The sequence below is a fragment of the Anser anser genome (genome assembly GCF_964211835.1).
Source record: "Anser anser genome assembly, contig: HAP1_SCAFFOLD_32, whole genome shotgun sequence".
Lineage (NCBI taxonomy): Eukaryota > Metazoa > Chordata > Aves > Anseriformes > Anatidae > Anser > Anser anser.
Window position 1 is genome coordinate 4,532,942 of NW_028154148.1, and position 12,364 is coordinate 4,545,305.

Sequence of the window (12,364 nt, forward strand, 5' to 3'; positions counted from 1 at the left end):
AGGTCACTTGGCCTGGTCAGCCTGGAGAAGAGGAGGCTGAGGGGAGACCTCATCGCAGTCTACAGCTTCCTCACGGGGGGGTGTGGAGGGGCAGGCGCCAATCTATTCTCTTTAGTCACCAGTGATAAGACCCATGGGAATGGTGTCAAGCTGAGGCAGGGGAGGTTTAGGCTACACATCAGGAAGAGGTTCTTCACCGAGAGGATGGTCGCCCACTGGATCAGGCTCCCCAGGGAACTAGTTACTGCACCAAGCCTCTCAGAGTTTAAGAAACATTTCGACTGTGCACTTAGTCCCATGGTCTGAATTTTGGGGTAGACCTGTTTGGTGCCAGGAGCTGGACTTGATGATCCTTATGGGTCCCTTCCAACTCGGGATATTCTATGATTCTGTGATTATTTTTTTGTGACTTATTCCCATTGCAACAGCACAGATGTAGCTAACTGCTTCTGGAAGACAACTGAAATAGCTTCTTCAGTGCATGCTTGAGCTCCTGGTTCCTTATGCTGTAGATGAGGGGGTTCACTGCTGGAGGTACCACTGAGTACAGAAATGACACCACCAGGTCCAGGTGTGCGGAGTAGATGGAGGGGGGCTTCAGGTGGGCAAATGTGGCAGTGCTGATAGAGAGGGAGACCACGGCCAGGTGGGGGAGGCACATGGAAAAGGCTTTGTGCCGGCCCTGCTCAGAGGGCATCCTCAGCACGGCCCTGAAGATCTGCACATAGGACAGCACAATGAAAACAAAGCAAACAACACCTAAACAGAAGCTAAATGCAATGAACCCAACTTCCCTGAAGTAGTCTGAGTCTGAGCAGGAGAGCTTGAGGATCTGGGGGATCTCACAGAAGAACTGGTCCACAGCATTGCCTTGGCAGAGGGGCAGGGAAAATGTAGTGGCCGTGTGCAGGACAGCATGGAGAAAGCCACTGCCCCAGGCAGCTGCTGCCATCTGGGCACAAGCTCTGCTGCCCACGAGGCTCCCGTAGTGCAGGGGCTTGCAGATGGCAACGTAGCGGTCGTAGGACATGATGGTGAGAACATAAAATTCTGCTGTAATCAAGACGACAAATAGAAAGACCTGTGCAGCACATCCTTGATAGGAGATGGCCCTGGTGTCCCAGAGGGCATTGGCCATGGCTTTGGGCAGAGTGGTGGAGATGCAGCCCAGGTCGAGGAGGGCGAGGTTGAGGAGGAAGAAGTACATGGGTGTGTGGAGTTGGTGGTCGCAGGCTACGGCGGTGAGGATGAGGCCGTTGCCCAGGAGGGCAGCCAGGTAGATGCCCAGGAAGAGCCCGAAGTGCAGGAGCTGCAGCTCGCGCGTGTCTGCGAATGCCAGCAGGAGGAACTCGCTCACAGAGCTGCTGTTGGGCATTTTCTGACATTGGGCACAGCTGTCTGTTGAAAAGGAGAAGGCAGAAAAAGGTTAGAACAGACTTCTCTGGGGAGAAGCTGTTGCAGGTGTTAGAGCACTCTCATCCCAAGCCTCTCTCTTTGCAGGAGAACCTTTCTGCAGCTCCATGACTTGAGTCCCAGCTGATGCTCTCTGAGAGTGGCAGTGGGAGCAGGGACTGCTGTGGGCTCCAGAGGAGTCTTTCCTGCTGTGAAGCTGGCTGGAAGCAGGAACACGGGGGAAACTCGAGTTCAGTCCACTTATGAAATCCATAAACTTTGCAGTGTTGTTGCAGAGAACACATCCAACCACAGTGTAGAGCAAGGCAAATATTCTTATGCTCAGGACAACAATCACAATCTTGTGTTTCCCAATAAGTGGAGACTGCTTAAAGCAGAGAAGCCCCAGTCCCAGTGCATCTGGACAGAATTCTCACCTTATTTCTGGTGTCTCAGCAGGATCTCAGCTCCTCCCTCTTAAACAGGTGCAAACGCCTCCTTCCAGCTGCCAACTGACAGCCGTCCAGCACCACGGACATGGCCTAAGCATGGAGGTGTCTTCTCCTTGGGGCACCTGGATAACACAAGCATGCCACGAGAGAGCTGCATCCTGCTGGAGACCAGCCTGCAGACCAGAAGAACACCCCACAGACAGACATGAATATCCACAAGGTGAGGTATCCCAGTATCCCATCTGCATCCCCTGCAGTGCCTGAAGGAGGCTGGGCCACCCCGCTGTTGTCTGACCAGGGACACCTGGCTTAGGGCACTCCAAGGGGCTTCTGCCAGACTTCCTCACCTCGCAGTGCCATCCAGCAGGACTCCCAAAGCCTACTGCATTGCCCACTGCCCTCTCAGGAACAAGACCCAGCAGGAGACCCTTCCAGGACGTGCAGCTGCATGGCCCTGCAGCCAGAGACGTACCTTGTCAAGCGCTGTGCAGATTTCTCCTGCAGGCAGCTCTCAGCATCCTCCCACTGCCAACTGCCTCCAAGCCCTCTCTCCTTCTCTCCTCTGCCCGTGCCACCTGCGGTCAGAGCCCCCAGCCCTGCTGCGCTGTGCACAGGAGCTGCTCCTGGGCACAGCTGTCTCTCTGCACCAGGGCCCTCTTGCCACGAGCTCTCTCTGTCCCAGGAGCCCGGCCCAGCTCAGCACCAGACGCCCAGCCCAAGGCATTGGAATCCCCCCTCGGGGGGCTCTGGTGATGATCCCACGAAGCTCAGGCACTGAGAGACAATTGAAGACATCTCTCAACAAGTCCAAGTCAGAGGCAAGTTTCCTGCAGTGTCCCCCTGAGGGCCAGCACTGACACAGCCTCCCTTGGAGCTCGTTAGAGCAGAGCATTGGAGGCAGCAAGGACAAATAGAGAAAGACAATGTCAAGGCACACTGATGTGTAGAAAAGCAGGATGTGTTTCACCAAGCACAAGGGACAGGCCTTGACCCCCAGCCCCTGGGAAGGGAGATCCTTTCCCTTCACACACTGCTGAGGGCTCTTCCTGGGGCAGGAGGAGATGGGGATGTGCATGGCCAAGTGCAGGAGAATGGTACGAGCCCTGCCTGGTTCATGGCTGGGGTCGAGGAGGCAATGAGGCCCTGGTGCTTTACCGAGAAGCTGTCTCCTCCAAGGCCTCAGTGGCAGAGACAACAGCCAGAGGCATGGACAAAAAGACCTGGGTACTGTTGGGACTCTCAGCCTTGTCAGAGGCCTCTCTCCTCTCCACACCAGGCTTTCTGAGGGACAGATTCTTGTCAAAGACAAAAAAAAAAAAAAAAAAGAAAGAAAAATTGTTTATATAAATACTTTAATAATGGAGGATTAAGGAGAATCATCATCCTTTAATGGATGTGGGGGGAAACCTGGTGACAAGAGATGAGGTAAAGGCTGAGGCACTTAATGTCTTCTTTGCCTCAGGCTCTAGCAGCAAGACCAGTTGTTCCCCTGGACATTTCTTCCTCCTTCTTGCCAGTACCAACCTTCCAAGGGGCACTTTGTGGCAGTTTTTTCTCTCCTGCTCTTTCCTACTACCAAAGAAAGCTCCATCAGGGTGGAAACCACTCCTGAAGCAGGCATCCCAACCCATCAGGCTCCTTGCGGCCTGTCAGCCAAGCAGACAGAAGTCACCTCACCAGCATCTCCCAAGGCCTGGGCCTGCTGCTGGCCTTGCAGCTTCTTGGCTAGACACAGCCAAGCCTTGTGCCTCCTGCTGTCCAGTCGTGGACTCAAGCAGAAGGGACAGGACAACCCCTGTGCGGGCCTTCTTTCTGTCTGGGTCCTCCTGGGGATGGAGGCAGAGGGATCCCACAGGCAGCATGCCAAGCAGGGGCCTTCTGCTGGCCTAGCAGGGCCACTGGCAGATGTCAGCCCCAAAGTGCCGATCCCAGGGAGAAGCCAAGGGTGACCTGCCACCTCCAGACACAAGGGACCTCACAGTCCCTTTGCGTGACACGTTCCTGCTGCTGCCCTATCAGCTGCAGAGACAGAAGTGACCTCCCAGTCACTGCCCCAGTCACATTCCTCCTGCTGGGGCAGGAGATCCTGAGGCAGAGCTGACCTCTCTCTACTCCCCTGGGGACTTGGTTTTCAATTTCTCGGTTGGAGTTTAAGCAAAGTTATAGTGGCAGGGTTCCAAAGCAACTAGGGCTCACCTTTCTGGGTTAGAGAGTGAAGAAAACTTTACTGGGAAGTTTTGGTGTTCTTCTGTGGGTATCATGTCTGTGGTTAGGTAAGATATGTTACAGAGCATTTTAATACTAGTATTAAGGGAAGGTATCAGGTTGAAAAAGAGAGTAAACGTAAGGGAAAGGGGTATGGCCTGAGTTTTCCTTTAAGTGATACTTTGAGTTCAAGCATTAGAGAAATGCATTCCTGTCAGAGTGTTGGAGTAGCATTTAGGTTTAGGGATTAAAATTCCTGGTTCAAGTAAGGTAAGGGCCATACATGACTGTTTTAAATCAGTGTTACCACAGCATCAGCATTACATGAGCCCTCTTACCTCTACCGCATCGTAAGCTTCTGCTGGCCAAGCTCTTCTTCCCACCCCAAAATCTCACATCTTTCTTGTCCAGGCTGCTCCTGACCTCCCCATATCTTATTGGGATCAGCTTTCTGAGGACATTCATGATCGCAGAATATCTGTCTCACCTATTTTGTTTACTCTGTTCTTGAGAAGGAAGTGGTGTTCTTGCCAGGAGGGAAAAGGTCTTTAGGATCATCCTGTACAATGGGCCCATCAGCTCTGCACCTCCACACAATCACACTTCCTACCTATAACTTTTGTTTCCCAAATGGCTTCTATGGATCCAGGGTTACTTTTCCCAGCCCCTCACACATGCTTCAGTTTTGGATGTGCACGGATGGGATAAGGCAAATGACATGATTAGTAGATGAGGGAAAGGCTGTGGATGTGGTCTACCTTGACTTTAGTAAGGCTTTTGACACTGTTTCCCACAACATTCTCCTCAAGAAACTGGCTGCTCGGGGCTTGGACTGGCGTACGCTTCGTTGGGTTAAAAACTGGCTGGATAGCCAGGCTCAGAGAGTTGTGGTGAATGGAGTCAAATCTGGTTGGAGGCCGGTCACTAGTGGTGTCCCCCAGGGCTCGGTACTGGGGCCGGTCCTCTTTAATATCTTTATTGATGATCTGGATGAGGGCGTCCAGTGCACCCTCAGTAAGTTTGCAGATGACACCAAGTTAGGTGTGTGTGTCAATCTGCTCGAGGGTAGGAAGGCTCTACAGGAGGATCTGGATAGGCTGGACCGATGGGCTGAGGCCAACTACATGAAGTTCAACAGGGCCAAGTGCCGGGTCCTGCACCTGGGGCGCAACAACCCCAAGCAGCGCTAAAGGCTGGGGGATGAGTGGTTGGAAAGCTGCCTGGCGGAGAAGAACCTGGGAGTACTGGTTGATAGTCAGCTGAATATGAGCCAGCGGTGTGCTCAGGTAGCCAAGAAGGCCAACAGCATCCTGGCTTGTATAAGAAGCAGTGTGGCCAGCAGGTCTAAGGAAGTGATTGTCCCCCTGTACTCGGCTCTGGTGAGGCCGCACCTCGAGTACTGTGTTCAGTTTTGGGCCCCTCGCTACAAGAAGGACATGGAGGTGCTCGAGAGGGTCCAGAGAAGGGCGATGAATCTGGTGACTGGTCTGGAGAACAAGTCTTACGAGGAGCGGCTGAGGGAGCTGGGATTGTTCATCCTGGAGAAGAGGAGGCTCAGGGGTGACCTTATCGCTCTCTATAGATACCTTAAAGGAGGCTGTAGCGAGGTGGGGGTTGGTCTATTCTCCCACATGCCTGGTGACAGGATGAGGGGGAATGGGCTAAAGTTGCACCAGGGGAGGTTTATGTTGGATGTTAGGAAGAACTTCTTTACTGAAAGGGTTGTTAGGCATTGGAAAGGGCTGCCCAGGGAAGTGGTTGAGTCACCATCCCTGGAGGTCTTTAACAGACGATTAGATGTTGAGCTCAGTGATATGGTTTAGTGTAGGACTTGTTAGTGTTGGGTCAGAGGTTGGACTGCGTGATCTTGGAGGTCTCTTCCAGCCTAGATGATTCTGTAATTCTGATTCTGAAAATATGATAATCTTCACAGTAAAGTTAAGCCAAAGGATGCATGGGCTGATGGGAGCTCTGCAATGCCAGGACACACAGCGAGGCCACAGCACAAAGGTCTCAGAGGCCTTCAGTGAACAAGCGGAAATGACCAAGACTGGGTGACCAGATGTCCTGGTTCCAGTTAGGACAGAGATAATTTTCCTCCTAGTAGCTGGTAGGGTGCTATGTTTTGGATTAGGATGAGAAGAGCGCTGATAACACGCTGATGTTTTAATTGTTGCAGAGCAGTGTTTACACCAGGCCAAGGACTTTTCAGCTTCTCGCTCTGTCCTGCCAGCGAGCAGGCTGGGGGTGCAGCAGGAGCTGGGAGGGGACAGACCCAGGACAGCTGACCCAAACTGGCCACAGGGGTATTCCATACCATCTGACGTCATGCTAAACAATATATAGGGGTGGCTAGCCGGGCTGGGGGGGCCGGCTGCTCAGGGATAGGCTGGGCATCGGTCAGCAGGTGGTGAGCAATTGCATTGTGCATCACTTGTTTCTTACACATTATTATTATGAATACTATTATCATTATCACCATTATTATTGTTGTTATTATTATTTTCCTGTCTTAATAAACTGTCTTTATCTTGACTCACAGGCTTCACTTTCCCGTTTCTCTCCCCCATCCCAGAGAGGGAGGGGGGAGGGTGAGCGAACGGCTGTGTGGTGTTTAGCTGCCAGCCGGGTTAAACCACAACAACCAAGAAGTCTAGGGTTAAATAGACCATTTTAATGCTAGTGTTAACGGAAGGGATCAGGGTGAACAAGAGAGAAAATGGATTCCTTTCAGAGTGTTGTAGTAGCATTTAGGTTTAGGGATTCAAATTCCTGTTTCAAGTAAGGTAAGGGCCATACATGACTGTTTTAAGTCAGTGTTAAAGCAGCATCAGCATTACATGAACCATCTTACCTCTATGAAATCATAAGTTTCTGATGGCCAAGCTCTTCTTCCCACCCCAAAATCTCACATCTCTCTTGTCCAGGCTGCTCCTGACTTCCCCATATCTTATTGGGATCAGCTTTCTGATGACATTCTTGATCCCAGAGTATCTGTCTCACCTCTGTTAGCTACTCCATTCCTGAGAAGAATGTGGCATTGTAGTCAGGAGGGAAAAGGGCACAAAGGTCTTTAGGATCATCCTGCACAATGTGCCCATCAGCTCTGCACCTCCACAGAACTGCGTTTCCTACCTACAAGTTTTGTTTCCGAAATGGCTTCTATGGTGCAGGGTTCCTTTTCCCTGGCCCTCATGCATGGTTTTGTTTCGGATGTGCAGGGATGGGATAAGGAAAGCGAAGGCATGGATGGAACTGAGTTTAGCAAGGGATGCACAGAATAACAGGAAGAGATTCTACAGATACATCGCTCAGAAATAAAGGCCAAGGAGACTGTACCCCCTCTGATGGATGAGAAGGGTGAACTGGTAATGACAGGTATGGAGAAGGCTGAGGGACTCAGCAACGTCTTCTCCCCAGTCTTCACTGCCAGTCAGGCTTCCCAAGTCTTTCATTTCCCTGAACCCACAGATGGAGGCTGGAGGGCAAAGTTCCACCTGCTGTAAGTGAAGAGCAGGTTTTTGAATACCTCATGAAATTCAACAAGTACAAGTCTATGGGGCATGATGAGTTGCATCCCAGGGTCCTGAGGGAACTGGCTGATGTAGTTGCCCAGCCTCTCTCCATCATATTTGAAGAGTCCTGGCAGTCAGGTGAAGTTCCTGGTGACTGGGAAAAAGGAAAACATCACTCCCATTTGTAAAAAGGGTAGAAAGGAGGACCGAAGGAACTCCAGAACAATGAGCCTCGCCTCAGTGCTTGGCAAGATCATGGAAAAGATCCTCCTGGAATCAGTGTCAGGCACATGCAAGAGAAAGAGGTGAACCAAGACAACTAGCATGGCTTCACCGAAGGGTAAATGATGCCTGACCAATCTGGTGGCTTTCTGCAATGGAGTGACTGCATCAGACAACAAGGGAAGACCGACCGATGTCATCTACTTGGACTTCTGTAAGACCTTTGACACGGTCCCACATGACATCCTGGTCTCCAAATTGGAGAGCTACGCATTTGATGGGTGCACCACTGAGTGGATAAGGATTTGGCTTGATGGTCACACCCAGAGAGTGGTGGTCAATGGCTCTATGTCCAAGTGGAGGCTGGTGATGAGTGGGTCCCTCAGGGGTCTATCCTGAGACCGGTACTCTTTAATATCTTTATTAATGACAGGGACAGTGGGGTAGAGTGCACCCTCAGCAAGTGTGCAGATGGCACCAAGCTGAGAGGTGTAGTGGATGCAACAGAGGAAGGGATGCCATCCAAGGGGACCTGGACAGGTTTGAGAAATGGGCCCATGTGAACCTAAGGACGTTCAGCAAGTCCTAGTGCACGGTGCTGCACGTGGGCCCGGGAAATCCCAGACATGGGGATAGGCTGGGAGAAGAACTCATTGGGAGCAGCCCTGCAGAGGAGGACTTGGGGGTTCTGCTGTATGAAAAGCTCAACATGAGCCAGCAGTGAGCACATACAGCCCAGAAGGCCAAGTGCATCCTGGGCTGCATCAAGAGAGGAGTGGGCAGCAGGTGGAGGCAGGTGATTGTCCCCCTCTGCTCTGCACTTGTGAGGCCCCACTTGGAGTCCTGCGTCCAGGTCTGGAGCCCCCAGCACAAGAAGGGTGTGCGCTGTTAGAGTGGGTCCAAAGGGAGGCCACAAAGATGATCAAGGGGCTGGAGCACCTCTCCTATGAAGAAAGGCTGAGAGAGCTGGGGCTGTTCAGCCTAGCAGAGGAGAAGGCTCTGGGGTGATGTCATTGCAGAATTTCAATACTTAAAGTGGTCTTATAAAGTGGATGGAGAAGGACTCTTTACTCAGGTAGATAGTGATAGGACAGGGGGAAATGGTTTTAAATTAAAAGAAAGGGGAAATTCCTATTAGAGGTTACCAGGAAAGTTTTCACTCAGGGTAGTGAAGCACTGGAACAGGTTTTCCACAGAGGTATTGGATGCCCCATCCCTGCAGGTCTTCAAGAGCAAGTTAGATGAAGTCCTGAGCAACCATGTTCTACTGGGAGGTGTCACTGCCCATGGTAGGGGGGTTGGAACTAGATGATCTTTGAGGTCCTTTCCAGCCCAGGCCATTCTGTGATTCCATGACTCTATGACTGGTTAAAAATATTTTTAAAACTTGTTATGCAGAAGGATAGGAATAAGATTATTTCTATCAATATAAAATTTTGCTAAAATATTAATAAAAATATACTTAAAGAAATCATTCTCTCAGTTTCCCATATAACCAGGTAGTCCTGTTAGGATTATTTCTAATATTACATTTTGATAATAAGTATAATGACAAAAACGATATGATAATAATCACAATTATGAAGTCATTACTGATGATGAAGAAGCATGTACAGAAATAGATTCCTTAATGTATGCTTGAGCTCCTGGTTCCTCATGTTGTAGATGAGGGGGTTCACTGCTGGAGGCACCACCGAGTACAGAAATGACAAGAGCAGGTCCATGGATGGGGAAGAGATGGAGGGGGGCTTCAGGCAGGCAAACAGGACGGTGCTGACAAACAGGGAGAGCACGGCCAGGTGAGGGAGGCACGTGGAAAAGGCTTTGTGCTGGCCCTGCTCAGAGGGGATCTTCCGCACGGCCCTGAAGATCTGCACATAGGACAGCACAATGAAAACAAAGCAACCAATACCTACACAGAAGCTGACAGCAGTAAGCCCAACTTTGTTGAGGTAGGCATCTGAGCAGGAGAGCTTGAGGATCTGGGGGATTTCACAGAAGAACTGGTCCACAGCATTGCCTTGGCAGAGGGGCAGGGAAAAGGTAGTGGCCGTGTGCAGGACAGCACTGAGAAAGCCACTGCCCCAGGCAGCTGCTGCCATCTGGGCACAAGCTCTGCTGCCCACGAGGCTCCCGTAGTGCAGGGGCTTGCAGATGGCAGCGTAGCGGTCGTAGGACATGACAGTAAGAGTATAATATTCTGCTGATATGAAGAAGAGAAAGAAAAAGTCCTGTGCAGCACACCCTTGATAGGAGATGGCCCTGGTGTCCCAGAGGGCATTGGCCATGGCTTTGGGGAGAGTGGTGGAGATGCAGCCCAGGTCGAGGAGGGCGAGGTTGAGGAGGAAGAAGTACATGGGGGTGTGGAGGCGGTGGTCGCAGGCTACGGCGGTGAGGATGAGGCCGTTGCCCAGGAGGGCAGCCAGGTAGATGCCCAGGAAGAGCCCGAAGTGCAGGAGCTGCAGCTCCCGCGTGTCTGCGAATGCTAGCAGGAGGAACTCGCTCACAGAGCTGATGTTGGGCATTTGCTGGTTCTGGGCATGGGGTCCTGCCAAAGGAACAGAAATACAGCAATAACATACCAGAGTTATCTGAGAAAATCATTCCCATTTCTCAATTAAGGTCCTCAAAGCACTTGCCCAATTGTACGCAGACAGTTGGCAGATCCCTTTCCTGCGTTGGATTCAGCTGCTCTGTGCTGGCATCTCTTCGACTGCAGGACAATTGCACTAAGGAGGTTCTCCTGAGAAGAGCTTGAACACTGCTGAGGGCAGAGGAATCCAAGCTCCAAGTGCCCATCTCCAGACCCCTCACCCTGTGCCCATACTCCCCTTCCCCCAAGCACCCCGAGGGCTCACTCCATGGGCAGGTGAAACCCCCATCCCCAGGCAGCCTGGGAACAAGAGCAGCAGCAGCACGGCCAGGTGGAGAAGCCAGGAGGAATGGCAGCGTGCTGCTGCCAGGGGAGGCAAGGCCAGGGAGGGACAGACGGACACTCAGCACACCCTCCTGTGCTGCCTCTGCCTGCAAAGGAGGCAGCTCCTGCTCATTGCAAATGATCTGTGCTCACCTCAACCCGGCAGAGACCTCCCAAAGGCAGGGCACTGGGCATCGGAAGGTTTGCAGCTCCTAAAGATCAGCTAGGATAAAGCCTGAGAGGACCTCAATGTGGTGTTGGTGCAGTCCATGAGATGAGGTTTGGGAAGGTACTTTGCAAATTTCATCACTGACCTACTGATTTCTCAGTGCAATGGTCTAGGAGTCTCAGTCTCCTGTACAATCCTGACAATCCATTACCATGAAACCTGCCTCCCCTCCACTGCAGGAATCTGAAAGCACAGACTGAAGAAAAAGCCTTACCCTTCAGATAAACCAAGCCTTGATCTTCCTCTTGAAATGCCCCCTCACAATGCCATTCTCTAAAGCACTGCAGAAATGGAGAGACCCATCCCAACAGCCGCTATCAGCCATCGGATGTGCCAGCTGTAGAAGACCCCTCTGGCAACCCCACCTGCATGGCCCTGCTGCCAGAGACTCACAGTGCCAAGAGCCTGCAGATCTGTCCTGCCACACGCTGCCCTCTGTTGCTGCGCTCCTCACTGCCTCCAAGCCCTCTCTCCTTCTCTCCTGTCCCCGTGCCAGCTGCGGTCAGAGCCCCCAGCCCTGCTGCGCTGTGCACAGGAGCTGCTCCTGGGCACAGCTGTCTCTCTGCAGCGCTGCCCGCTTGCCACGAGCTCCCCTTGGGCCCAGGAGCCCGGCCCAGCTCAGCAGCACAGCACCCGACCATGGCATCGCTTGCTCTGTGCCATTGGGCTCCCTCGAGGTGTCCCCAAGGCCTCAGGTCTGACAGCTCCCAAAGGCAGCAGGGTCTCTGCTGGGCTGTGGTGTCTGAAGCAGGCTGACATCATCGCCAACTGCTCCTCTTTGTAGATGTCAGAGACTGATTTTTACAAGTGTGATTTGTGCTGTTGGACTGTGGTTGTCAAACATGTTGTGCTTTAACCCGTCAGGCACCTCAGCACCACACAGATGTTAGCTGACACCCACCCCCAGAAGATAATGGGTTGAATTAATGAAGAAATTGAAAGAAATTGAAGAGATAATAATAACAGTAACAATACTACTAATAAATAATAATAATTTTTATTTTTATTTTTATTATTTTTATAAAGCAAGTGATGCACAATGCAATTGGTCATCACCCACTGACCGATGCACAACCTTTCCCCAAGCAGGGGTCCCCATGAACCTGACCAGCCTGCATTAGGATCTCCTGTGCAGGTCCCTTGACTTTACTTTGGTTTAGGGCAATACAAGCTTTCAGAAGGATTAGGACTATTTTCTTCCCTTTCTCAAATACTTCTTGAGCTGTGTTGCCCCATGTGATGACGACATCAATGTACTGGAGGTGTTCAGGAGCTTCCCCCTCTTCCAGGCCAGTCTGGATCAGCCCATGGCAAATGGTAGGGCTGTGTTTCTACCCCTGGCGCAGTCCATTCCAGGTGGACAGGACGCCCCTCCAAGTGCAAGCAAAGTGTGGCCTTCACACTGCTGCCAAAGGGATGCAGAAAAATGCAT

General features: G+C 51.7%; 2 protein-coding genes across 2 annotated transcripts; both read right to left on the reverse strand.

Moving 5' to 3' along the window:
• Positions 1-362: 362 nt before the first annotated feature.
• On the reverse strand, positions 363-1,207 carry LOC310890506 (olfactory receptor 14C36-like; the record flags this gene model as incomplete). The annotated part of the gene is made up of 1 exon (XM_083852841.1): positions 363-1,207. One exon carries the CDS (start codon positions 1,205-1,207, stop codon positions 440-442), a length of 768 nt encoding a protein of 255 aa, XP_083708967.1. The 3' UTR covers positions 363-439.
• Positions 1,208-8,841: 7,634 nt separating this feature from the next.
• Positions 8,842-11,982, reverse strand: LOC310890673 (olfactory receptor 14C36-like). The gene has a single exon (XM_083852984.1). The coding sequence runs from the start codon at positions 10,309-10,311 to the stop codon at positions 9,376-9,378; it is 936 nt and encodes a 311-aa protein (XP_083709110.1). The 5' UTR covers positions 10,312-11,982; the 3' UTR covers positions 8,842-9,375.
• Between the last annotated feature and the right edge of the window lie 382 nt (positions 11,983-12,364).